This window comes from Clytia hemisphaerica, unplaced genomic scaffold (assembly GCF_902728285.1).
Source record: "Clytia hemisphaerica strain Z4C2 unplaced genomic scaffold, Clytia hemisphaerica genome assembly, whole genome shotgun sequence".
NCBI lineage: Eukaryota > Metazoa > Cnidaria > Hydrozoa > Leptothecata > Clytiidae > Clytia > Clytia hemisphaerica.
This window is the reverse complement of record NW_027104076.1, coordinates 212,825-239,802: the sequence shown is the minus strand read 5'-3', so window position 1 is coordinate 239,802 and position 26,978 is coordinate 212,825. Positions and strand designations below refer to the sequence as shown.

Below are 26,978 nucleotides of genomic sequence, written 5' to 3'. Positions count from 1 at the left end.
TTCAGTGGAAGACTCAGTAGTGGATTCAGTTGTTGCTTCACTTGTAGTTCCAGTAGACGATACAGTTGTAGAATCAGTTGTAGACGAGTCAGTAGTTAGTTCAGTTGTGGTATCACTTGTTGTTTCAGTAGACGATACAGTTGTAGAATCAGTAGTAGAAGCGTCACTGATAGTTTCAGTGGAAGACTCAGTGGTGGATTCAGTTGTTGCTTCACTTGTAGTTCCAGTAGACGATACAGTTGTAGAATCAGTTGTAGACGAGTCAGTAGTTATTTCAGTTGTGGTATCACTTGTTGTTTCAGTAGAGGATACAGTTGTAGAATCAGTAGTTGATTCTGTAGTATTCGAACCACCGTTGCCATTGTTTGGATCGTCTGTTGTTGTTGACGAGTCAGTAGTTGCTTCACTTGTTGTTACAGTTGTAGAACCAGTAGTGGATTCAGTAGAAGTAGTTTCAGTGGAAGACTCAGGAGTGGATTCAGTTGTTGCTTCACTTGTAGTTCCAGTAGACGATACAGTTGTAGAATCAGTTGTAGACGAGTCAGTAATTAGTTCAGTTGTGGTATCACTTGTTGTTTCAGTAGACAATACAGTTGTAGAATCAGTAGTAGAAGCATCACTGGTAGTTTCAGTCGAAGACTCAGTGGTGGATTCAGTTGTTGCTTCACTTGTAGTTCCAGTAGACGATACAGTTGTAGAATCAGTAGTTGATTCTGTAGTATTCGAACCACCGTTGCCATTGTTTGGATCGTCTGTTGTTGTTGACGAGTCAGTAGTTGCTTCACTTGTTGTTACATTTGTAGAACCAGTATTGGATTCAGTAGAAGTAGTTTCAGTGGAAGACTCAGTAGTGGATTCAGTTGTTGCTTCACTTGTAGTTCCAGTAGACGATACAGTTGTAGAATCAGTTGTAGACGAGTCAGTAGTTAGTTCAGTTGTGGTATCACTTGTTGTTTCAGTAGACGATACAGTTGTAGAATCAGTAGTAGAAGCGTCACTGATAGTTTCAGTGGAAGACTCAGTGGTGGATTCAGTTGTTGCTTCACTTGTAGTTCCAGTAGACGATACAGTTGTAGAATCAGTTGTAGACGAGTCAGTAGTTATTTCAGTTGTGGTATCACTTGTTGTTTCAGTAGAGGATGCAGTTGTAGAATCAGTAGTTGATTCTGTAGTATTCGAACCACCGTTGCCATTGTTTGGATCGTCTGTTGTTGTTGACGAGTCAGTAGTTGCTTCACTTGTTGTTACAGTTGTAGAACCAGTAGTGGATCAGTAGAAGTAGTTTCAGTGGAAGACTCAGGAGTGGATTCAGTTGTTGCTTCACTTGTAGTTCCAGTAGACGATACAGTTGTAGAATCAGTTGTAGACGAGTCAGTAATTAGTTCAGTTGTGGTATCACTTGTTGTTTCAGTAGACAATACAGTTGTAGAATCAGTAGTAGAAGCATCACTGGTAGTTTCAGTGGAAGACTCAGTAGTGGATTCAGTTGTTGCTTCACTTGTAGTTCCAGTAGACGATACAGTTGTAGAATCAGTTGTAGACGAGTCAGTAGTTAGTTCAGTTGTGGTATCACTTGTTGTTTCAGTAGACGATACAGTTGTAGAATCAGTAGTAGAAGCATCGCTGTTAGTTTCAGTCGAAGACTCAGTGGTGGATTCAGTTGTTGCTTCACTTGTAGTTCCAGTAGACGATACAGTTGTAGAATCAGTAGTTGATTCTGTAGTATTCGAACCACCGTTGCCATTGTTTAGATCGTCTGTTGTTGTTGACAAGTCAGTAGTTGCTTCACTTGTTGTTACACTTGTAGAACCAGTAGTGGATTCAGTAGAAGTAGTTTCAGTGGAAGACTCAGTAGTGGATTCAGTTGTTTCTTCACTTGTAGTTCCAGTAGACGATACAGTTGTAGAATCAGTTGTAGACGAGTCAGTAGTTAGTTCAGTTGTGGTATCACTTGTTGTTTCAGTAAACGATACAGTTGTAGAATCAGTAGTAGAAGCATCGCTGGTAGTTTCAGTGGAAGACTCAGTGGTGGATTCAGTTGTTGCTTCACTTGTAGTTCCAGTAGACGATACAGTTGTAGAATCAATTGTAGACGAGTCAGTAGTTAGTTCAGTTGTGGTATCACTTGTTGTTTCAGTAGACGATACAGTTGTAGAATCAGTAGTAGAAGTATTACTGGTAGTTTCAGTGGAAGACTCAGTAGTGGATTCAGTTGTTGCTTCACTTGTAGTTCCAGTAGACGATACAGTTGTAGAATCAGTAGTTGATTCTGTAGTATTCGAACCACCGTTGCCATTGTTTGGATCGTCTGTTGTTGTTGACGAGTCAGTAGTTGCTTCACTTGTTGTTACATTGTAGAACCAGTAGTGGATTCAGTAGAAGTAGTTTCAGTGGAAGACTCAGTAGTGGATTCAGTTGTTGCTTCACTTGTTGTTCCAGTAGACGATACAGTTGTAGAATCAGTTGTAGACGAGTCAGTAGTTAGTTCAGTTGTGGTATCACTTGTTGTTTCAGTAGACGATACAGTTGTAGAATCAGTAGTAGAAGCATGGCTGGTAGTTTCAGTCGAAGACTCAGTGGTGGATTCAGTTGTTGCTTCACTTGTAGTTCCAGTAGACGATACAGTTGTAGAATCAGTAGTTGATTCTGTAGTATTCGAACCACCGTTGCCATTGTTTGGATCGTCTGTTGTTGTTGACGAGTCAGTAGTTGCTTCACTTGTTGTTACATTTGTAGAACCAGTATTGGATTCAGTAGAAGTAGTTTCAGTGGAAGACTCAGTAGTGGATTCAGTTGTTGCTTCACTTGTAGTTCCAGTAGACGATACGTTGTAGAATCAGTTGTAGACAAGTCAGTAGTTAGTTCAGTTGTGGTATCACTTGTTGTTTCAGTAGACGATACAGTTGTAGAATCAGTAGTAGAAGCGTCACTGATAGTTTCAGTGGAAGACTCAGTGGTGGATTCAGTTGTTGCTTCACTTGTAGTTCCAGTAGACGATACAGTTGTAGAATCAGTTGTAGACGAGTCAGTAGTTATTTCAGTTGTGGTATCACTTGTTGTTTCAGTAGAGGATACAGTTGTAGAATCAGTAGTTGATTCTGTAGTATTCGAACCACCGTTGCCATTGTTTGGATCGTCTGTTGTTGTTGACGAGTCAGTAGTTGCTTCACTTGTTGTTACAGTTGTAGAACCAGTAGTGGATTCAGTAGAAGTAGTTTCAGTGGAAGACTCAGGAGTGGATTCAGTTGTTGCTTCACTTGTAGTTCCAGTAGACGATACAGTTGTAGAATCAGTTGTAGACGAGTCAGTAATTAGTTCAGTTGTGGTATCACTTGTTGTTTCAGTAGACGATACAGTTGTAGAATCAGTAGTAGAAGCATCACTGGTAGTTTCAGTGGAAGACTCAGTAGTGGATTCAGTTGTTGCTTCACTTGTAGTTCCAGTAGACGATACAGTTGTAGAATCAGTTGTAGACGAGTCAGTAGTTAGTTCAGTTGTGGTATCACTTGTTGTTTCAGTAGACGATACAGTTGTAGAATCAGTAGTAGAAGCATCGCTGTTAGTTTCAGTCGAAGACTCAGTGGTGGATTCAGTTGTTGCTTCACTTGTAGTTCCAGTAGACGATACAGTTGTAGAATCAGTTGTAGAGGAGTCAGTAGTTATTTCAGTTGTGGTATCACTTGTTGTTTCAGTAGACGATACAGTTGTAGAATCAGTAGTTGATTCTGTAGTATTCGAACCACCGTTGCCATTGTTTGGATCGTCTGTTGTTGTTGACAAGTCAGTAGTTGCTTCACTTGTTGTTACACTTGTAGAACCAGTAGTGGATTCAGTAGAAGTAGTTTCAGTGGAAGACTCAGTAGTGGATTCAGTTGTTTCTTCACTTGTAGTTCCAGTAGACGATACAGTTGTAGATTCAGTTGTAGACGAGTCAGTAGTTAGTTCAGTTGTGGTATCACTTGTTGTTTCAGTAGACGATACAGTTGTAGAATCAGTAGTAGAAGCATCACTGGTAGTTTCATTGGAATACTCAGTGGTGGATTCAGTTGTTGCTTCACTTGTATTTACAGTAGACGATACAGTTGTAGAATCAGTTGTAGAGGAGTCAGTAGTTATTTCAGTTGTGGTATCACTTGTTGTTTCAGTAGACGATACAGTTGTAGAATCAGTAGTTGATTCTGTAGTATTCGAACCACCGTTGCCATTGTTTGGATCGTCTGTTGTTGTTGACGAGTCAGTAGTTGCTTCACTTGATGTTACAGTTGTAGAATCAGTAGTAGAAGCATCACTGGTAGTTTCAGTGGAAGACTCAGTAGTGGATTCAGTTGTTGCTTCACTTGTAGTTCCAGTAGACGATACAGTTGTAGAATCAGTTGTAGACGAGTCAGTAGTTAGTTCAGTTGTGGTATCACTTGTTGTTTCAGTAGACGATACAGTTGTAGAATCAGTAGTAGAAGCATCACTGGTAGTTTCAGTGGAAGACTCAGTAGTGGATTCAGTTGTTGTTTCACTTGTAGTTCCAGTAGACGATACAGTTGTAGAATCAGTTGTAGACGAGTCAGTAGTTAGTTCAGTTGTGGTATCACTTGTTGTTTCAGTAGACGATACAGTTGTAGAATCAGTAGTAGAAGCATCACTGGTAGTTTCAGCTGAAGACTCAGTGGTGGATTCAGTTGTTGCTTCACTTGTAGTTTCAGTAGACGATACAGTTGTAGAATCAGTTGTAGACGAGTCAGTAGTTATTTCAGTTGTGGTATCAGTTGTTGTTTCAGTAGAGGATACAGTTGTAGAATCAGTAGTTGATTCTGTAGTATTCGAACCACCGTTGCCATCGTTTGGATCCTCTGTTGTTGTTGACGAGTCAGTAGTTGCTTCACTTGTTGTTACAGTTGTAGAACCAGTAGTGGATTCAGTAGAAGTAGTTTCAGTGGAAGACTCAGGAGTGGATTCAGTTGTTGCTTCACTTGTAGTTCCAGTAGACGATACAGTTGTAGAATCAGTTGTAGACGAGTCAGTAGTTAGTTCAGTTGTGGTATCACTTGTTGTTTCAGTAGACGATACAGTTGTAGAGCCAGTAGTGGATCAGTAGAAGTAGTTTCAGTGGAAGACTCAGTAGTGGATTCAGTTGTTGCTTCACTTGTAGTTCCAGTAGACGATACAGTTGTAGAATCAGTTGTAGACGAGTCAGTAGTTAGTTCAGTTGTGGGTATCACTTGTTGTTTCAGTAGACGATACAGTTGTAGAATCAGTAGTAGAAGCATCACTGGTAGTTTCAGTGGAAGACTCAGTAGTGGATTCAGTTGTTGCTTCACTTGTAGTTCCAGTAGACGATACAGTTGTAGAATCAGTTGTAGACGAGTCAGTAGTTAGTTCAGTTGTGGTATCACTTGTTGTTTCAGTAGACGATACAGTTGTAGAATCAGTAGTAGAAGCATCACTGGTAGTTTCAGCTGAAGACTCAGTGGTGGATTCAGTTGTTGCTTCACTTGTAGTTCCAGTAGACGATACAGTTGTAGAATCAGTTGTAGACGAGTCAGTAGTTATTTCAGTTGTGGTATCAGTTGTTGTTTCAGTAGAGGATACAGTTGTAGAATCAGTAGTTGATTCTGTAGTATTCGAACCACCGTTGCCATTGTTTGGATCCTCTGTTGTTGTTGACGAGTCAGTAGTTGCTTCACTTGTTGTTACAGTTGTAGAGCCAGTAGTGGATTCAGTAGAAGTAGTTTCAGTGGAAGACTCAGTAGTGGATTCAGTTGTTGCTTCACTTGTAGTTCCAGTAGACGATACAGTTGTAGAATCAGTTTTAGACGAGTCAGTAGTTAGTTCAGTTGTGGTATCACTTGTTGTTTCAGTAGACGATACAGTTGTAGAATCAGTAGTAGAAGCATCACTGGTAGTTTCAGTGGAAGACTCAGTAGTGGATTCAGTTGTTGCTTCACTTGTAGTTCCAGTAGACGATACAGTTGTAGAATCAGTTGTAGACGAGTCAGTAGTTAGTTCAGTTGTGGTATCACTTGTTGTTTCAGTGGACGATACAGTTGTAGAATCAGTAGTAGAAGCATCGCTGGTAGTTTCAGTCGAAGACTCAGTGGTGGATTCAGTTGTTGCTTCACTTGTAGTTCCAGTAGACGATACAGTTGTAGAATCAGTAGTTGATTCTGTAGTATTCGAACCACCGTTGCCATTGTTTGGATCGTCTGTTGTTGTTGACAAGTCAGTAGTTGCTTCACTTGTTGTTACACTTGTAGAACCAGTAGTGGATTCAGTAGAAGTAGTTTCAGTGGAAGACTCAGTAGTGGATTCAGTTGTTTCTTCACTTGTAGTTCCAGTAGACGATACAGTTGCAGATTCAGTTGTAGACGAGTCAGTAGTTAGTTCAGTTGTGGTATCACTTGTTGTTTCAGTAGACGATACAGTTGTAGAATCAGTAGTAGAAGCATCACTGGTAGTTTCAGCTGAAGACTCAGTGGTGGATTCAGTTGTTGCTTCACTTGTAGTTTCAGTAGACGATACAGTTGTAGAATCAGTTGTAGACGAGTCAGTAGTTATTTCAGTTGTGGTATCAGTTGTTGTTTCAGTAGAGGATACAGTTGTAGAATCAGTAGTTGATTCTGTAGTATTCGAACCACCGTTGCCATTGTTTGGATCCTCTGTTGTTGTTGACGAGTCAGTAGTTGCTTCACTTGTTGTTACAGTTGTAGAACCAGTAGTGGATTCAGTAGAAGTAGTTTCAGTGGAAGACTCAGGAGTGGATTCAGTTGTTGCTTCACTTGTAGTTCCAGTAGACGATACAGTTGTAGAATCAGTTGTAGACGAGTCAGTAGTTAGTTCAGTTGTGGTATCACTTGTTGTTTCAGTAGACGATACAGTTGTAGAGCCAGTAGTGGATTCAGTAGAAGTAGTTTCAGTGGAAGACTCAGTAGTGGATTCAGTTGTTGCTTCACTTGTAGTTCCAGTAGACGATACAGTTGTAGAATCAGTTGTAGACGAGTCAGTAGTTAGTTCAGTTGTGGTATCACTGTTGTTTCAGTAGACGATACAGTTGTAGAATCAGTAGTAGAAGCATCACTGGTAGTTTCAGCTGAAGACTCAGTGGTGGATTCAGTTGTTGCTTCACTTGTAGTTTCAGTAGACGATACAGTTGTAGAATCAGTTGTAGACGAGTCAGTAGTTATTTCAGTTGTGGTATCAGTTGTTGTTTCAGTAGAGGATACAGTTGTAGAATCAGTAGTTGATTCTGTAGTATTCGAACCACCGTTGCCATTGTTTGGATCCTCTGTTGTTGTTGACGAGTCAGTAGTTGCTTCACTTGTTGTTACAGTTGTAGAACCAGTAGTGGATTCAGTAGAAGTAGTTTCAGTGGAAGACTCAGGAGTGGATTCAGTTGTTGCTTCACTTGTAGTTCCAGTAGACGATACAGTTGTAGAATCAGTTGTAGACGAGTCAGTAGTTAGTTCAGTTGTGGTATCACTTGTTGTTTCAGTAGACGATACAGTTGTAGAGCCAGTAGTGGATTCAGTAGAAGTAGTTTCAGTGGAAGACTCAGTAGTGGATTCAGTTGTTGCTTCACTTGTAGTTCCAGTAGACGATACAGTTGTAGAATCAGTTGTAGACGAGTCAGTAGTTAGTTCAGTTGTGGTATCACTTGTTGTTTCAGTAGACGATACAGTTGTAGAATCAGTAGTAGAAGCATCACTGGTAGTTTCAGTGGAAGACTCAGTAGTGGATTCAGTTGTTGCTTCACTTGTAGTTCCAGTAGACGATACAGTTGTAGAATCAGTTGTAGACGAGTCAGTAGTTAGTTCAGTTGTGGTATCACTTGTTGTTTCAGTAGACGATACAGTTGTAGAATCAGTAGTAGAAGCATCACTGGTAGTTTCAGCTGAAGACTCAGTGGTGGATTCAGTTGTTGCTTCACTTGTAGTTCCAGTAGACGATACAGTTGTAGAATCAGTTGTAGACGAGTCAGTAGTTATTTCAGTTGTGGTATCAGTTGTTGTTTCAGTAGAGGATACAGTTGTAGAATCAGTAGTTGATTCTGTAGTATTCGAACCACCGTTGCCATTGTTTGGATCCTCTGTTGTTGTTGACGAGTCAGTAGTTGCTTCACTTGTTGTTACAGTTGTAGAGCCAGTAGTGGATTCAGTAGAAGTAGTTTCAGTGGAAGACTCAGTAGTGGATTCAGTTGTTGCTTCACTTGTAGTTCCAGTAGACGATACAGTTGTAGAATCAGTTGTAGACGAGTCAGTAGTTAGTTCAGTTGTGGTATCACTTGTTGTTTCGGTAGACGATACAGTTGTAGAATCAGTAGTAGAAGCATCACTGGTAGTTTCAGTGGAAGACTCAGTAGTGGATTCAGTTGTTGCTTCACTTGTAGTTCCAGTAGACGATACAGTTGTAGAATCAGTTGTAGACGAGTCAGTAGTTAGTTCAGTTGTGGTATCACTTGTTGTTTCAGTGGACGATACAGTTGTAGAATCAGTAGTAGAAGCATCGCTGTTAGTTTCAGTCGAAGACTCAGTGGTGGATTCAGTTGTTGCTTCACTTGTAGTTCCAGTAGACGATACAGTTGTAGAATCAGTAGTTGATTCTGTAGTATTCGAACCACCGTTGCCATTGTTTGGATCGTCTGTTGTTGTTGACAAGTCAGTAGTTGCTTCACTTGTTGTTACACTTGTAGAACCAGTAGTGGATTCAGTAGAAGTAGTTTCAGTGGAAGACTCAGTAGTGGATTCAGTTGTTTCTTCACTTGTAGTTCCAGTAGACGATACAGTTGCAGATTCAGTTGTAGACGAGTCAGTAGTTAGTTCAGTTGTGGTATCACTTGTTGTTTCAGTAGACGATACAGTTGTAGCATCAGTAGTAGAAGCATCACTGGTAGTTTCATTGGAAGACTCAGTTGTGGATTCAGTTGTTGCTTCACTTGTAGTTCTAGTAGACGATACAGTTGTAGAATCAGTTGTAGAGGAGTCAGTAGTTATTTCAGTTGTGGTATCACTTGTTGTTTCAGTAGACGATACAATTGTAGAATCAGTAGTTGATTCTGTAGTATTCGAACCATCGTTGCCATTGTTTGGATCGTCTGTTGTTGTTGGAGAGTCAGTAGTTGCTTCACTTGTTGTTACAGTTGTAGAATCAGTAGTAGAAGCATCACTGGTAGTTTCATTGGAAGACTCAGTTTTGGATTCAGTTGTTGCTTCACTTGTAGTTCCAGTAGACGATACAGTTGTAGAATCAGTTGTAGACGAGTCAGTAGTTAGTTCAGTTGTGGTATCACTTGTTGTTTCAGTAGACGATACAGTTGTAGAATCAGTAGTAGAAGCATCACTGGTAGTTTCAGTCGAAGACTCAGTGGTGGATTCAGTTGTTGCTTCACTTGTAGTTCCAGTAGACGATACAGTTGTAGAATCAGTTGTAGACGAGTCAGTAGTTAGTTCAGTTGTGGTATCACTTGTTGTTTCAGTAGACGATACAGTTGTAGAATCAGTAGTAGAAGCATCACTGGTAGTTTCAGTGGAAGACTCAGTGGTGGATTCAGTTGTTGCTTCACTTGTAGTTCCAGTAGACGATAGAGTTGTAGAATCAGTTGTAGAGGAGTCAGTAGTTATTTCAGTTGTGGTATCACTTGTTGTTTCAGTAGACGATACAGTTTTAGGATCAGTAGTTGATTCTGTAGTATTCGAACCACCGTTGCCATTGTTTGGATCGTCTGTTGTTGTTGACGAGTCAGTAGTTGCTTCACTTGTTGTTACATTTGTAGAACCAGTAGTGGATTCAGTAGAAGTAGTTTCAGTGGAAGACTCAGTAGTGGATTCAGTTGTTGCTTCACTTGTAGTTCCAGTAGACGATACAGTTGTAGAATCAGTTGTAGACGAGTCAGTAGTTAGTTCAGTTGTGGTATCACTTGTTGTTTCAGTAGACGATACAGTTGTAGAATCAGTATTAGAAGCATCACTGGTAGTTTCAGTGGAAGACTCAGTGGTGGATTCAGTTGTTGCTTCACTTGTAGTTCCAGTAGACGATAGAGTTGTAGAATCAGTTGTAGAGGAGTCAGTAGTTATCTCAGTTGTGGTATCACTTGTTGTTTCAGTAGACGATACAGTTGTAGGATCAGTAGTTGATTCTGTAGTATTCGAACCACCGTTGCCATTGTTTGGATCGTCTGTTGTTGTTGACGAGTCAGTAGTTGCTTCACTTGTTGTTACAGTTGTAGAACCAGTAGTGGATTCAGTAGAAGTAGTTTCAGTGGAAGACTCAGTAGTTGATTCAGTTGTTGCTTCACTTGTAGTTCCAGTAGACGATACAGTTGTAGAATCAGTTGTAGACGAGTCAGTAGTTAGTTCAGTTGTGGTATCACTTGTTGTTTCAGTAGACGATACAGTTGTAGAATCAGTAGTAGAAGCATCACTGGTAGTTTCAGTGGAAGACTCAGTAGTGGATTCAGTTGTTGCTTCACTTGTAGTTCCAGTAGACGATACAGTTGTAGAATCAGTTGTAGACGAGTCAGTAGTTAGTTCAGTTGTGGTATCACTTGTTGTTTCAGTAGACGATACAGTTGTAGAATCAGTAGTAGAAGCATCGCTGGTAGTTTCAGTCGAAGACTCAGTGGTGGATTCAGTTGTTGCTTCACTTGTAGTTCCAGTAGACGATACAGTTGTAGAATCAGTAGTTGATTCTGTAGTATTCGAACCACCGTTGCCATTGTTTGGATCGTCTGTTGTTGTTGACAAGTCAGTAGTTGCTTCACTTGTTGTTACACTTGTAGAACCAGTAGTGGATTCAGTAGAAGTAGTTTCAGTGGAAGACTCAGTAGTGGATTCAGTTGTTTCTTCACTTGTAGTTCCAGTAGACGATACAGTTGTAGATTCAGTTGTAGACGAGTCAGTAGTTAGTTCAGTTGTGCTATCACTTGTTGTTTCAGTAGACGATACAGTTGTAGAATCAGTAGTAGAAGCATCACTGGTAGTTTCATTGGAAGACTCAGTGATGGATTCAGTTGTTGCTTCACTTCTAGTTTCAGTAGACGATACAGTTGTAGAATCAGTTGTAGAGGAGTCAGTAGTTATTTCAGTTGTGGTATCACTTGTTGTTTCAGTAGACGATACAGTTGTAGAATCAGTAGTTGATTCTGTAGTATTCGAACCACCGTTGCCATTGTTTGGATCGTCTGTTGTTGTTGACGAGTCAGTAGTTGCTTCACTTGTTGTTACAGTTGTAGAACCAGTAGTGGATTCAGTAGAAGTAGTTTCAGTGGAAGACTCAGTAGTTGATTCAGTTGTTGCTTCACTTGTAGTTCCAGTAGACGATACAGTTGTAGAATCAGTTGTAGACGAGTCAGTAGTTAGTTCAGTTGTGGTATCACTTGTTGTTTCAGTAGACGATACAGTTGTAGAATCAGTAGTAGAAGCATCACTGGTAGTTTCAGTGGAAGACTCAGTAGTGGATTCAGTTGTTGCTTCACTTGTAGTTCCCGTAGACGATACAGTTGTAGAATCAGTTGTAGACGAGTCAGTAGTTAGTTCAGTTGTGGTATCACTTGTTGTTCCAGTAGGCAATACAGTTGTAGAATCAGTAGTAGAAGCATCGCTGGTAGTTTCAGTCGAAGACTCAGTGGTGGATTCAGTTGTTGCTTCACTTGTAGTTTTAGTAGACGATACAGTTGTAGAATCAGTAGTTGATTCTGTAGTATTCGAACCACCGTTGCCATTGTTTGGATCGTCTGTTGTTTTTGACGAGTCAGTAGTTGCTTCACTTGTTGTTACAGTTGTAGAACCAGTAGTGGATTCAGTAGAAGTAGTTTCAGTGGAAGACTCAGTAGTGGATTCAGTTGTTGTTTCACTTTTAGTTCCAGTAGACGATACAGTTGTAGAATCAGTTGTAGACGAGTCAGTAGTTAGTTCAGTTGTGGTATCACTTGTTGTTTCAGTAGACGATACAGTTGTAGAATCAGTAGTAGAAGCATCACTGGTAGTTTCAGTGGAAGACTCAGTAGTGGAATCAGCTGTTGCTTCACTTGTAGTTCCAGTAGACGATACAGCTGTAGAATCAGTTGTAGACGAGTCAGTAGTTAGTTCAGTTGTGGTATCACTTGTTGTTTCCGTAGACGATACAGTTGTAGAATCAGTAGTAGAAGCATCGCTGGTAGGTTCTGTGGAAGACTCAGTGGTGGATTCAGTTGTTGCTTCACTTGTAGTTCCAGTAGACGATACAGTTGTAGAATCAGTTGTGGTCGAGTCAGTAGTTGATTCAGTAGTTGCTTCACTTGTTTTTTCAGTAGAGGATTCAGTTGTAGAATCAGTAGTAGAAGCATCACTGGTAGATTCATTGGAAGACTCAGTGGTGGATTCAGTTGTTGCTTCGCTTGTAGTTCCAGTAGAGGATACAGTTGTAGAATCAGTTGTAGACGAGTCAGTAGTTAATTCAGTTGTAGCATTACTTGTTGTTTTAGTAGACTGTACAGTTGTAAATGTAGAAGTGGAATCAGTTGAAAGACCAGTTGTTGATTTAGATGTAGTTTTAGATGTAGTAGTAGACACTATTGTAGTTTGGGTTGTTTTTGGTTCATTGTTGCAAATTTCGTGAAGGATATTTTCGAAGATTTTCTTTCGTAGTGGATTCGATGGAAGTCCAAGTCTGTAATACTCATTATTTCCTAAGCCGAGGTCATCTGATATGTCTTTGAACTTTGGATAAATTCCCAAAATGTATATTTTTATTCCCGCGTTTCTTATTTTCTTTATTTGAAATCTTATTTTTTGCAATTCACTTTCTTCCTCTGGTATATCATAAAATATCATGACTAAAATTTTGTTTGTAATGTAGTTTGATCGTGTTCCACAGCCCTCTGTTTCCAGAGATTTCTTTCCAGTTTCCAAAGCTTTTGAATAAACTTTACACTCTTCATCATATATTGACAATTTATCAACTGCATTTAGATAATGTCCTTCCTCTCTGTTATGGCAATTAATATGCATTTTCACCGTCTCTGCAAATGATATTAATGTCGCTTTGTTACCATCTTCGCTTAAACCTGCCTCTTTAATAAAGTTATTTATAAGTGATTTTACATTTTTGAATTGTGATTCTGCCATGTAAGCAGAGTCGTCAACGATAAAAGTGAACTCAGAATAACAGTCATTTGATGTTGTTGTAGGTGCATTGGTTGTTGCAAATGTATTTGTTGTTGTAGTTGCAGCATTTGTTGTAAGCCCATTTGTCGTTGTAGCTGCAGTAGTTTTTGTAGGTGTATTTGTTTTTGTAGTTGCAGCAGTTGTTGTAGTTGCTCCTGAATCAGAACCGTTATTTGGAGTTTGAACAGTAGTAGATGGTGCAGATGTAGAGTTTGTTTTTGATTCTGTGGTGGTTTTAGTCGTGGTGAATCCTGAGCCGTCACCACCGTTGTTTGGATCTTCTGTTGTTGTAGATAAGATAGTCGTTGTCTTTTCGCTGGGTACTGTAGTTGATGAATCAGTTGCAGCTTTTGTAGAAGATTTGATCAGAGACTTGGTTGTAAATTCTGTTGTTGAGAAAGTTGAAATAGTCGTTGATGGGTTTACTAGTTTTTGAATACATACTTCTTTCATGATTTTCTCTAAGATTTGCTTTTTCAGTAAATCTGTTGGTTTACCAATGGAAAAGGCTTCATTCTCCTCTAGATTAAGTGCTTCTTTAAGTTCTCGAAGTTTAGTGTATATAGACAAAATAAACACTCTGACGTTTCCGGCTTTTATTTTCTTCACTTGGTGCTTGAATCTCTGTCTTTCTTCTTCGCCATTTGGAAGATCATTTATTAACATGACCATTATTTTACCATTTGTATCTTTATGTTGGTTTTCACAACTATTTGATCGAAGAATGTTAAAGCTTTTCTTCAATGCCTCTGCATGAGCTGTTGGCGCCTTTTTCTGAGTTTTCACTTTATCTAATCGGTCAATGAATACATTGGCGTCATCATTGTATTCATCACATCTTATTTTTGTGCGGGCTTTATCCGAAAAAGTGACAACCGCAGCTCTACTGCCTAAAACGTCTAATCCAAATTTCAAGATTATATTTTTCACAAACTTTTTCATCTTATGCAAAACTACTCCAGATATATATTTTGAAGTATCTATAACAAATGCGATGTTTGAATGGCATTCTGTCGATAAATTGGTTTGTGTTTCATTTGTCGTGAAAATATCAGTTGTAGTAGAAGGTGCGGGTGGTTCAGTTCCATTTCCAAAGGTTTCAGTTGTAATTTCTCCAGTTGTTGTGATTGAAATATTAGTCAGTGATTCAGAAGTGGCTGCGCCGGTTATTTCAGTTGACGATACTGTTGTGAACCCATTCGTGAGATCAGTGGTAGTCGAACTTTCGCCATTATTTCGATTATCTGTTGTTGTAGACAACTTATTCGTGGATTCAGTAGAAGCATCACTTGTTGTTTCAGTGGACGATACAGTTGTTGAATCAGTTGTAGACGAATCTGTGGTTGATTCAGTTGTAGACGAGTCAGTAGTTGATTCAGTAGTTGCTTCACTTGTTGTTTCAGTAGAGGATTTAGTTGTAGAATCAGTAGTTGATTCTGTAGTATTCGAACCACCGCTACCATTGTTTGGATCATCTGTTGTTGTTGACGAATCAGTTGTTGCTTCACTTGTTATTTCAGTAGAAGATACAGTTGTAGAATCACTTGTGGACGAGTCAGTAGTTGATTCAGTAGTTGCTTCACTTGTTGTTTCAGTAGACGATACAGTTGTAGAATCAGTTGTAGACGATTCAGTAGTTTTATCACTGGTAGTTTCAGTAGACGATACAGTTGTAGTTGATTTTGTCGAACCATCGCTACTGTTGTTTGGTTTATCAGTTGTTGTAGATGAGTCTGTCGAATCTGTTGGCTTTGCTGTTGTCGATAGATTGCCATTCAAACAATGTTTGGTAAACAGTTTTTGGACGATATCCTCAATTGCAGGGATTCTATTGGGCTTTAATTTAATAAACTCGTCCTTGTTTAATGCAATCTTTCCTTTAATTTTTTTAAATTTAGTGTAGACTGAAAGAATAATAATCTTGGTACCAGTTGCCTTGATTGCTTTTATCCTTGATTTGATTTGTTTTAGTTTATGTTCAGCTTCAGGTAGACCAAACGTAATCATGACAACTGCTTTTGTTTTTATGTTGCTATCTCTTTCTCCGCATCCATCAGACTGAAGGATTTCAAGTCCTTCTGTCAGAGCTTCTGCATGGCTTTCTGCCGCTTCGTTGTGAATGACGGATATATTTTCGACGCTTGCAGTGAAGGTTTCAAGGTCACCGTCATAGCTGTTGCAAGTTATTTTCTTTCTTGCGTTTTTTGCAAATGATACAAGGCCGGCCTTTATTCCTTTTTCGCTCAGACCTGTAAATTGTAGAATTGTTTTTACTATAGTTTTAAATCTTTTGAGTTGCAGTTTGGAGATTACCGCTGACTGGTCTAAGATAAAAGAAATCTCTGAAGTGCAGGCATCAAGTTCTTCTGTTGTTGAGGTTGGATCAAATATTGTTGTAAATGATTCAGTAGTGGATTCAGCAGTTGTCAAACCACCGCTACCGTTGTTTGGATCATCTGTTGTTGTAAACACAGTAGTTGATTCGGTAGTAGCATCACTTGTTGTTTCAGTAGACGATACAGTTGTAGAATCAGTAGTAGACGAGTCTGTGGTTGATTCAGTTGTAGCATCACTTATTATTTCAGTAGATGATACAGTTTTAGACTTAGTAGTGGAATCAGTTGAAAGATCAGTTGTTGATTTAGATGTAGTTTTAGATGTAGTAGGAGATACTATTGTAGTTTGGGTTGTTTTTGGTTCATTATTGCAAATTTCGTGAAGGATATTTTTGAAGATTTTCTTTCGTAGTGGATTTGATGGAAGTCCAAGTCTGTAATACTCATGGTTTCTTAAGTCGAGGTCATCTGATATGTCTTTGAACTTTGGATAAATTCCCAAAATGAATATTTTTATTCCTGCGTTTCTTATTTTCATTATTTGAAACCTTATTTTTTTCAATTCACTTTCTTCCTCTGGTATATCATAAAATATCATGACTAAAAATTTGTTTGTAATGTAGTTTGGTCGTGCTCCACAGCCCTCTGTTTCCAGAGATTTCTTTCCAGTTTCCAAAGCTTTTGAATAAACTTTACACTCTTCATCATATATTGACAATTTATCAACTGCATTTAGATAATGTCCTTCCTCTCTGTTATGGCAATTAATATGCATTTTCACCGTCTCTGCAAATGATATTAGTGTCGCTTTGTTACCATCTTCGCTTAAACCTGCCTCTTTGATAAAGTTGATTATTAGTGATTTTACATTTTTGAATTGTGATTCTGCCATGTAAGCAGAGTTGTCAACGACAAAAGTGAACTCAGAATAACAGTCATTTGATGTTGTTGGAGGTGCATTGGTTGTTGCAGGTGTATTTGTTGTTGTAGTTGCAGCATTTGTTGTAAGCCCATTTCTCGTTGTAGCTGTAGTAGTTGTTGAAGGTGTATTTGTTGTTGCAGCAGTTGTTGTAGTTGCTACTGAATCAGAACCGTTATTTGGACTTTGAACAGTAGTAGACGGTGCAGATGTAGAGTTTCTTGTTGATTCAGTAGTTGATTCAATTGTAGCTTTACTTGTTGTTTCAGTAGACGATACAGTTGTAGAACCAGTAATGGATTCAGGAGTTGTCGAACCTCCACTACCATTGTTTGGATCATCTGTTGTTGTAGGCGAGTCAGTAGTTGATTCAGTTGTAGCTTCACTTGTTGTTTTAGAAGACGATACAGTTGTTTCATCAGTGGTAGTTTCAGTAGATGATACAGTTGGTGAATCGGTTGTAGACGAGTCAGTTGTTGCTTCACTTGTTGTTTCAGTAGATGATACAGTTGTAGACGATTCGGTAGTTTCATCAGTGGTAATTTCAGTAGAAGGTACAGTTGTTGAATCAGTTGTAGACGAGTCAGTAGTTGCTTCACTTGTTGTTTCAGTAGATGATACAGTTGTAGAATCAGTTGTAGATTCTGTCGTATTCGAACCACCGCTACCATTGTTTGGATCATCCGTTGTTGTTGTTGTTGACGAATCAGTTGTTGCTTGACTTGTTGTTCCAGTAGACGATACAGTTGTAGAATCGCTTGTAGACGAGTCAGTAGTTTTATCAGTAGAACCATCGCTGGTAGTTTCACTAGACGATACAGTTGTAGTTGATTCAGTTGTTGTTGAACCATCGCTACTGTTGTTCGGTTTATCAGTTGTTGTAGATGAGTCCGTCGAATCTGTTGGCTTTGCTATTGTCGATAGGTTGCCATTCAAACAATGTTTGGTAAACAGTTTTTGGACGATATCCTCAATTGCAGGGATTCTATTGGGCTTTAATTTAATAAACTCGTCCTTGTTTAATGCAATCTTTCCTTTAATTTTTTTAAATTTAGTGTAGACTGAAAGAATAATGATCTTGGTACCAGTTGCCTTGATTGCTTTTATTTTTGATTTGATTTGTTTTAGTTTATGTTCAGCTTCAGGTAGACCGAACGTAATCATGACAACTACTTTTGTTTTTATGTTGCTATCTCTTTCTCCACATCCATCGGACTGAAGGATTTCCAGTCCTTCTGTCAGAGCTTCTGCATGGCTTTCTGCCACTTCGTTGTGAATGACGGATATATTTTCGACGCTTGCAGTGAAGCTTTCAAGGTCACCGTCATAGCTGTTGCAAGTTATTTTCTTTCTTGCGTTTTTTGCAAATGATACAAGGCCGGCCTTTATCCCTTTTTCGCTCAAACCTGTAAATTGGAGGATTGTTTTTACTATAGATTTAAATCTTTTGAGTTGCAGTTTGGAGATTACCGCTGACTGGTCTAAGATGAAAGAAATCTCTGAAGCGCAGGCATCAAGTTCTTCTGTCGTTGAGGTTGGATCAAATGTTGTTGTAAATGATTCAGTAGTGGATTCAGCAGTTGTCAAACCACCACTACCATTGTTTGGATCATCTGTTGTTGTTGACACAGTAGTTGATTCGGTAGTAGCTTCACTTGTTGTTTCAGTAGATGGTACAGTTGTAGAATCAGTAGTGGGTGCTGTAGTTGATTCAATTTTAGCATCACTTGTTGTTTCAGTAGACGATACAGTTGTAGAATCAGATGTAGATGAGTCAGTTGTTGCTTCACTTGTTGTTTCAGTAGATGATACAGTTGTAGAATCAGTTGTAGACGATTCAGTTGTTGCTTCATTTGTTGTTTCAGTAGATGATACAGTTGTAGAATCAGTTGTAGACGAGTCAGTTGTTGCTTCACTAGTAGTTTGAGTAGATGATACAGTTGTTGAATCAGTTGTAGATTCTGTCGTATTCGAACCACCGCTACCATTGTTTGGATCATCTGTTGTTGTTGTTGTTGACGAATCAGTTGTTGCTTGACTTGTTGTTCCAGTAGACGATACAGTTGTAGAATCGCTTGTAGACGAGTCAGTAGTTTTATCAGTAGAACCATCGCTTGTAGTTTCACTAGACGATACAGTTGTAGTTGATTCAGTTGTTGTTGAACCATCGCTACTGTTGTTCGGTTTATCAGTTGTTGTAGATGAGTCCGTCGAATCTGTTGGCTTTGCTATTGTCGATAGGTTGCCATTCAAACAATGTTTGGTAAACAGTTTTTGGACGATATCCTCAATTGCAGGGATTCTATTGGGCTTTAATTTAATAAACTCGTCGTTGTTTAATGCAATCTTTCCTTTAATTTTTTTAAATTTAGTGTAGACTGAAAGAATAATGATCTTGCTACCAGTTGCCTTGATTGCTTTTATCCTTGATTTGATTTGTTTAAGTTTATGTTCAGCTTCAGGTAGACCGAACGTAATCATGACAACTACTTTTGTTTTTATGTTGCTATCTCTTTCTCCACATCCATCGGACTGAAGGATTTCCAGTCCTTCTGTCAGAGCTTCTGCATGGCTTTCTGCCGCTTCGTTGTGAATGACGGATATATTTTCGACGCTTGCAGTGAAACTTTCAAGGTCACCGTCATAGCTGTTGCAAGTTATTTTCTTTCTTGCGTTTTTTGCAAATGATACAAGGCCGGCCTTTATCCCTTTTTCGCTCAAACCTGTAAATTGGAGGATTGTGTTTACTATAGATTTAAATCTTTTGAGTTGCAGTTTGGAGATTACCGCTGACTGGTCTAAGATGAAAGAAATCTCTGAAGCGCAGGCTTCAAGTTCTTCTGTCGTTGAGGTTGGATCAAATGTTGTTGTAAATGATTCAGTAGTGGATTCAGCAGTTGTCAAATCACCGCTACCATGTTTTGGATCATCTGTTGTTGTTGACACAGTAGTTGATTCGGTAGTAGCTTCACTTGTTGTTTCAGTAGACGGTACAGTTGTAGAATCAGTAGTGGGTACTGTAGTTGATTCAGTTTTAGCATCACTTGTTGTTTCAGTAGACGATACAGTTGTAGAATCAGATGTAGATGAGTCAGTTGTTGCTTCACTTGTTGTTTCAGTAGATGATACAGTTGTAGAATCAGTTGTAGACGATTCAGTTGTTGCTTCACTTGTTGTTTCAGTAGATGATACAGTTGTAGAATCAGTTGTAGACGATTCAGTAGATTCATCACTGGTAGTTTCAGTAGATGATACAGTTGGTGAATCAGTTGTAGACGAGTCAGTTGTTGCTTCACTTGTTGTTTCAGTAGATGATACAGTTGTAGAATCAGTTGTAGACGATTCGGTAGTTTCATCACTGGTAATTTCAGTAGATGATACAGTTGTTGAATCAGTTGTAGACGAGTCAGTAGTTGCTTCACTTTTTGTTTCAGTAGATGATACAGTTGTAGAATCAGTTGTAGACGATTCAGTAGTTTTATCACTAGTAGTTTCAGTAGATGATACAGTTGTTGAATCAGTTGTAGATTCTGTCGTATTCGAACCACCGCTACCATTGTTTGGATCATCTGTTTTTGTTGTTGACGAATCAGTTGTTGCTTGACTTGTTGTTCCAGTAGACGATACAGTTGTAGAATCGCTTGTAGACAAGTCAGTAGTTTTATCAGTAGAACCGTCGCTGGTTGTTTCACTAGACGATACAGTTGTAGTTGATTCAGTTGTTGTTGAACCATCGCTACTGTTGTTTGGTTTATCAGTTGTTGTAGCTGAGTCCGTCGAATCTGTTGGCTTTGCTGTTGTCGATACGTTGCGATTCAAACAATGTTTGGTAAACAGTTTTTGGACGATATCCTCAATTGCAGGGATTCTATTGGGCTTTAATTTAATAAACTCGTCCTTGTTTAATGCAATCTTTCCTTTAATTTTTTTAAATTTAGTGTAGACTGAAAGAATAATGATCTTGGTACCAGTTGCCTTGATTGCTTTTATCCTTGATTTGATTTGTTTTAGTTTATGTTCAGCTTCAGGTAGACCAAACGTAATCATGACAACTACTTTTGTTTTTATGTTGCTATCTCTTTCTCCGCATCCATTAGACTGAAGGATTTCCAGTCCTTCTGTCAGAGCTTCTGCATGGCTTTCTGCTGCTTCGTTGTGAATGACGGATATATTTTCGACGCTTGCAGTGAAACTTTCAAGGTCACCGTCATAGCTGTTGCAAGTTATTTTCTTTCTTGCGTTTTTTGCAAATGATACAAGGCCGGCCTTTATCCCTTTTTCGCTCAAACCTGTAAATTGGAGAATTGTTTTTACTATAGATTTAAATCTTTTGAGTTGCAGTTTTGAGATTACCGCTGACTGGTCTAAGATGAAAGAAATCTCTGAAGCGCATGCATCAAGTTCTTCCGTTGTTGAGGTTGGATCTAATGTTGTTGTAAATGATTCAGTAGTGGATTCAGCAGTTGTCAAACCACCGCTACCATTGTTTGGATCATCTGTTGTTGTTGACACAGTAGTTGATTCGGTAGTAGCTTCACTTGTTGTTTCAGTAGATGGTACAGTTGTAGAATCAGTAGTGGGTACTGTAGTTGATTCAGTTTTAGCATCACTTGTTGTTTCAGTAGACGATACAGTTGTAGAATCAGTTGTAGATGAGTCAGTAGTTGCTTCACTTGTAGTTCCAGTAGAGGATACAGTTGTTGAATCAGTTGTAGATGAGTCAGTTGTTGCTTCACTTGTTGTTTCAGTAGATGATACAGTTGTAGAATCAGTTGTAGACAATTCGGTAGTTTCATCACTGGTAATTTCAGTAGACGATAGAGTTGTTGAATCAGTTATAGACGAGTCAGTTGTTGCTTCACTTGTTGTTTCAGTAGATGATACAGTTGTAGAATCAGTTGTAGACGATTCAGTAGTTTTATCACTAGTAGTTTCAGTAGATGATACAGTTGTTGAATCAGTTGTAGATTCTGTCGTATTCGAACCACCGCTACCATTGTTTGGATCATCTGTTTTTGTTGTTGACGAGTCAGTTGTAGCTTGACTTATTGTTCCAGTAGACGATACAGTTGTAGAATCGCTTGTAGACGAGTCAGTAGTTTTATCAGTAGAACCATCGCTGGTAGTTTCACTAGACGATACAGTTGTAGTTGATTCAGTTGTTGTTGATCCATCGCTACTGTTGTTTGGTTTATCAGTTGTTATAGATGAGTCCGTCGAATCTGTTGGCTTTGCTGTTGTCGATAGGTTGCCATTCAAACAATGTTTGGTAAACAGTTTTTGGACGATATCCTCAATTGCAGGGATTCTATTGGGCTTTAATTTAATAAACTCGTCCTTGTTTAATGCAATCTTTCCTTTAATTTTTTTAAATTTAGTGTAGACTGAAAGAATAATAATCTTGGTACCAGTTGCCTTGATTGCTTTTATCCTTGATTTGATTTGTTTTAGTTTATGTTCAGCTTCAGGTAGACCAAACGTAATCATGACAACTACTTTTGTTTTTATGTTGCTATCCCTTTCTCCGCATCCATCGGACTGAAGGATTTCCAGTCCTTCTGTCAGAGCTTCTGCATGGCTTTCTGCCGCTTCGTTGTGAATGACGGATATATTTTCGACGCTTGCAGTGAAGCTTTCAAGGTCACCGTCATAGCTGTTGCAAGTTATTTTCTTTCTTGCGTTTTTTGCAAATGATACAAGGCCGGCCTTTATCCCTTTTTCGCTCAAACCTGTAAATTGGAGAATTGTTTTTACTATAGATTTAAATCTTTTGAGTTGCAGTTTGGAGATTACCGCTGACTGGTCTAAGATGAAAGAAATCTCTGAAGCGCAGGCATCAAGTTCTTCTGTTGTTGAGGTTGGATCTAATGTTGTTGTAAATGATTCAGTAGTGGATTCAGCAGTTGTCAAACCACCGCTACCATTGTTTGGATCATCTGTTGTTGTTGACACACTAGTTGATTCGGTAGTAGCTTCACTTGTTGTTTCAGTAGATGGTACAGTTGTAGAATCAGTAGTGGGTACTGTAGTTGATTCAGTTTTAGCATCACTTGTTGTTTCAGTAGACGATACAGTTGTAGAATCAGTTGTAGACGAGTCAGTTGTTGCTTCACTTGTTGTTTCAGTAGATGATACAGTTGTAGATGAGTCAGTATTTGATTGAGTAGTTGTTTCACTTGTTGTTTCAGTAGATGATACAGTTGTAGAATCAGTTGTAGACGATTCAGAAGATTCATCACTGGTAGTTTCAGTAGATGATACAGTTGGTGAATCGGTTGTAGACGAGTCAGTTGTTGCTTCACTTATTGTTTCAGTAGATGATACAGTTGTAGAATCAGTTGTAGACGATTCGGTAGTTTTATCACTGGTAGTTTCAGTAGATGATACAGTTGTTGAATCTGTTGTAGATTCTGTCGTATTCAAACCACCGCTACCATTGTTTGGATCATCTGTTGTTGTTGTTGGCGAATCAGTTGTTGCTTGACTTGTTGTTCCAGTAGACGATACAGTTGTAGAATCAGTTGTAGATGAGTCAGTTGTTGCTTCACTTGTTGTTTCAGTAGATGATACAGTTGTAGACGATTCAGTAGATTCATCACTGGTAGTTTCAGTAGATGATACAGTTGTTGAATCAGTTGTAGACGAGTCAGTAGTTGCTTCACTTGTTGTTTCAGTAGATGATACAGTTGTAGAATCAGTTGTAGACGATTCAGTAGTTTTATCACTAGTAGTTTCAGTAGATGATACAGTTGTTGAATCAGTTGTAGATTCTGTCGTATTCGAACCACCGCTACCATTGTTTGGTTCATCTGTTTTTGTTGTTGACAAATCAGTTGTTGCTTGACTTGTTCTTCCAGTAGACGATACAGTTGTAGAATCGCTTGTAGACGAATCAGTAGTTTTATCAGTAGAACCATCGCTGGTAGTTTCACTAGACGATACAGTTGTAGTTGATTCAGTTGTTGTTGAACCATCGCTACTGTTGTTTGGTTTATCAGTTGTTGTAGATGAGTCCGTCGAATCTGTTGGCTTTGCTGTTGTCGATAGGTTGCCATTCAAACAATGTTTGGTAAACAGTTTTTGGACGATATCCTCAATTGCAGGGATTCTATTGGGCTTTAATTTAATAAACTCGTCCTTTTTTAATGCAATCTTTCCTTCAATTTTTTTAAATTTAGTGTAGACTGAAAGAATAATGATTTTGGTACCAGTTGCCTTGATTGCTTTTATCCTTGATTTGATTTGTTTTAGTTTATGTTCAGCTTCAGGTAGACCAAACGTAATCATGACAACTACTTTTGTTTTTATGTTGCTATCTCTTTCTCCGCATCCATCGGACTGAAGGATTTCCAGTCCTTCTGTCAGAGCTTCTGCATGGCTTTCTGCCGCTTCGTTGTGAATGACGGATATATTTTCGACGCTTGCAGTGAAACTTTCAAGGTCACCGTCATAGCTGTTGCAAGTTATTTTCTTTCTTGCGTTTTTTGCAAATGATACAAGGCCGGCCTTTATCCCTTTTTCGCTCAAACCTGTAAATTGGAGAATTGTTTTTACTATAGATTTAAATCTTTTGAGTTGCAGTTTGGAGATTACCGCTGACTGGTCTAAGATGAAAGAAATCTCTGAAGCGCAGGCATCAAGTTCTTCTGTCGTTGAGGTTGGATCAAATGTTGTTGTAAATGATTTAGTAGTGGATTCAGTAGTTGTCAAACCACCGCTACCATTGTTTGGATCATCTGTTGTTGTTGGCACAGTAGTTGATTTGGTAGTAGCTTCACTTGTTATTTCAGTAGATGGTACAGTTGTAGAATCAGTAGTGGGTACTGTAGTTGATTCAGTTTTAGCATCACTTGTTGTTTCAGTAGATGATACAGTTGTAGAATCAGTTGTAGACGATTCAGTAGTTTTATCACTAGTAGTTTCAGTAGATGATACAGTTGTTGAATCAGTTGTAGATTCTGTCGTATTCGAACCACCGCTACCATTGTTTGGATCATCTGTTTTTGTTGTTGACGAGTCAGTTGTTGCTTGACTTGTTGTTCCAGTAGACGATAAAGTTGTAGAATCGCTTGTAGACGAGTCAGTAGTTTTATCAGTAGAACCATCGCTGGTAGTTTCACTAGACGATACAGTTGTAGTTGATTCAGTTGTTGTTGAACCATCGCTACTGTTGTTTGGTTTATCAGTTGTTGTAGATGAGTCCGTCGAATCTGTTGGCTTTGCTGTTGTCGATAGGTTGCCGTTCAAACAATGTTTGGTAAACAGTTTTTGAACGATATCCTCAATTGCAGGGATTCTATTGGGCTTTAATTTAATAAACTCGTCCTTTTTTAATGCAATCTTTCCTTCAATTTTTTTAAATTTAGTGTAGACTGAAAGAATAATGATCTTGGTACCAGTTGCCTTAATTGCTTTTATCCTTGATTTGATTTGTTTTAGTTTATGTTCAGCTTCAGGTAGACCAAACGTAATCATGACAACTACTTTTGTTTTTATGTTGCTATCTCTTTCTCCGCATCCATCAGACTGAAGGATTTCCAGTCCTTCTGTCAGAGCTTCTGCATGGCTTTCTGCCGCTTCGTTGTGAATGACGGATATATTTTCGACGCTTGCAGTGAAGGTTTCAAGGTCACCGTCATAGCTGTTGCAAGTTATTTTCTTTCTTGCGTTTTTTGCAAATGATACAAGGCCGGCCTTTATCCCTTTTTCGCTCAAACCTGTAAATTGGAGAATTGTTTTTACTATAGATTTAAATCTTTTGAGTTGCAGTTTGGAGATTACCGCTGACTGGTCTAAGATAAAAGAAATCTCTGAAGTGCAGGCATCAAGTTCTTCTGTTGTTGAGGTTGGATCAAATGTTGTTGTAAATGATTCAGTAGTGGCTTCAGCAGTTGTCAAACCATCGCTACCATTGCTAGGATCATCTTTTTTTGTTGACACAGTAGTTGATTCAGTTGTAGCTTCACTTGTTGTTTCAGTAGACGATACAGTTGTAGAATCAGTTGTAGACGAGTCAGTAGTTAATTCCGTTGTGGTATCACTTGTTGTTTCATTAGAGAATACAGTTGTTGAATCAGTTGTAAACAAATCTGTGGTTGATTCAGTTATGACATCACTTGTTGTTTCAGTAGAGGATACACTTGTAGAATCAGTTGTTGATCCTGTAGTAGTGGAACCACCGTTGCCATTGTTTGGATCGTCTGTTGTTGTTGACGGGTCAGTAGTTGCTTCACTTGTTGTTTCAGTTGACGATACAGTTGTAGAATCAGTTGTAGACGTGTCAGTAGTTATTTCAGTTGTGGTATCACTTGTTGTTTCAGTAGAGGATACAGTTGTTGAATCAGTAGTTGATTCTGTAGTATTCGAACCACCGTTGCCATTGTTTGGATCGTCTGTTGTTGTTGACGAGTCAGTAGTTGCTTCACTTGTTGTTGCAGTTGTAGAATTAGTGGTGGATTCAGTAGTTGCTTCACTTGTAGTTCCAGTAGATGATACAGTTGTTGAATCGGTTGTAGATGATTCAGTAGTTGCTTCACTTGTTGTTTTAGTAGAGGATACAGTTGTAGAATCAGTAGTTGATTCTGTAGTATTCGAACGACCGTTTACATTGTTTGAATCGGCTGTTGTTGTTGACGAGTCAGTAGTTGCTTCACTTGTTGTTTCAGTTGACGATTCAGTTGTAGAATCAGTTGTAGACGAGTCAGTAGTTGATTCAGTTATGGCATCACTTGTTGTTTCAGTAGAGGATACAGTTGTAGAATCAGTAATTGATTCTGTAGTATTTGAACCACCGTTGCCATTGTTTGGATCGTCTGTTGTGATTGACGAGTCAGTAGTTGCTTCACTTGTAGTTCCAGTAGATGATACAGTTGTTGAATTGGTTGTAGACGAGTCAGTTGTTGCTTCACTTGTTGTTTCAGTAGAGGATAGAGTTGTAGAATCAGTTGTAGACGATTCAGTAGAAGCATCACTCGTAGTTTCAGTAGACGATACAGTTGTAGGATAAGTTGTAGACGACTCAGTAGTTAATTCAGTTGTTGCTTCTCTTGTAGTTCCAGTAGACGATACAATTGTAGAATCAGTTGTAGACGAGTCAGTAGTTAATTCAGTTGTGGTATCACTTGTTGTTTCGGTAGAGGATACAGTTGTTGAGTCAGTTGTTAACGAGTCTGTTGTGGAATCAGTAGTGGATTCTGTTGTATTCGAACCACTGCTACCATTGTTTGGATCGTCTGTTGTTGTTGACGATTCAATAGTTGCTTCAGTAGTTGTTTCAGTTGTTGTTTCAGTAGAGGATACAGTTGTTGAGTCAGTTGTTGATTGAGTAGTTGTTTCACTTGTTGTTTCCGTAGTTGGTACAGTTGTAGAATCAGTTGTAGACGAGTCAGTAGTTGATTCAGTTGTTGTTTCACTTGTTGTTTCAGTAGAGGATACAGTTGTAGAATCAGTTGTTGATTGAGTAGTTGTTTCACTTGTTGTTTCCGTAGTTGGTACAGTTGTAGAATCAGTTGTAGACGAGTCAGTAGTTGATTCAGTTGTTGTTTCACTTGTTGTTTCAGTAGTGGATTCTGTCGTATTCGAACCACCGCTACC

General features: G+C 38.8%; 2 protein-coding genes across 2 annotated transcripts in view; one reads left to right on the top strand and one right to left on the bottom strand.

The window, feature by feature from the left end:
- The window catches only part of LOC136812574 (aquaporin-7-like), a 56,339-nt gene that overhangs the window by 8,898 nt on the left and 20,463 nt on the right, over nt 1–26,978 (top strand). The window lies entirely within an intron of this gene.
- The window catches only part of LOC136812535 (mucin-3B-like), a 38,008-nt gene that overhangs the window by 7,190 nt on the left and 3,840 nt on the right, over nt 1–26,978 (bottom strand). Inside the window, 9 exon segments of the mRNA XM_067069062.1 lie at nt 42–1,120; nt 1,249–1,717; nt 1,802–2,351; nt 2,450–2,717; nt 2,828–4,805; nt 4,899–5,084; nt 5,214–7,018; nt 7,090–7,237; nt 7,331–26,973. Of these exon segments, the coding sequence (XP_066925163.1) occupies nt 42–1,120; nt 1,249–1,717; nt 1,802–2,351; nt 2,450–2,717; nt 2,828–4,805; nt 4,899–5,084; nt 5,214–7,018; nt 7,090–7,237; nt 7,331–26,973 (26,126 nt within the window).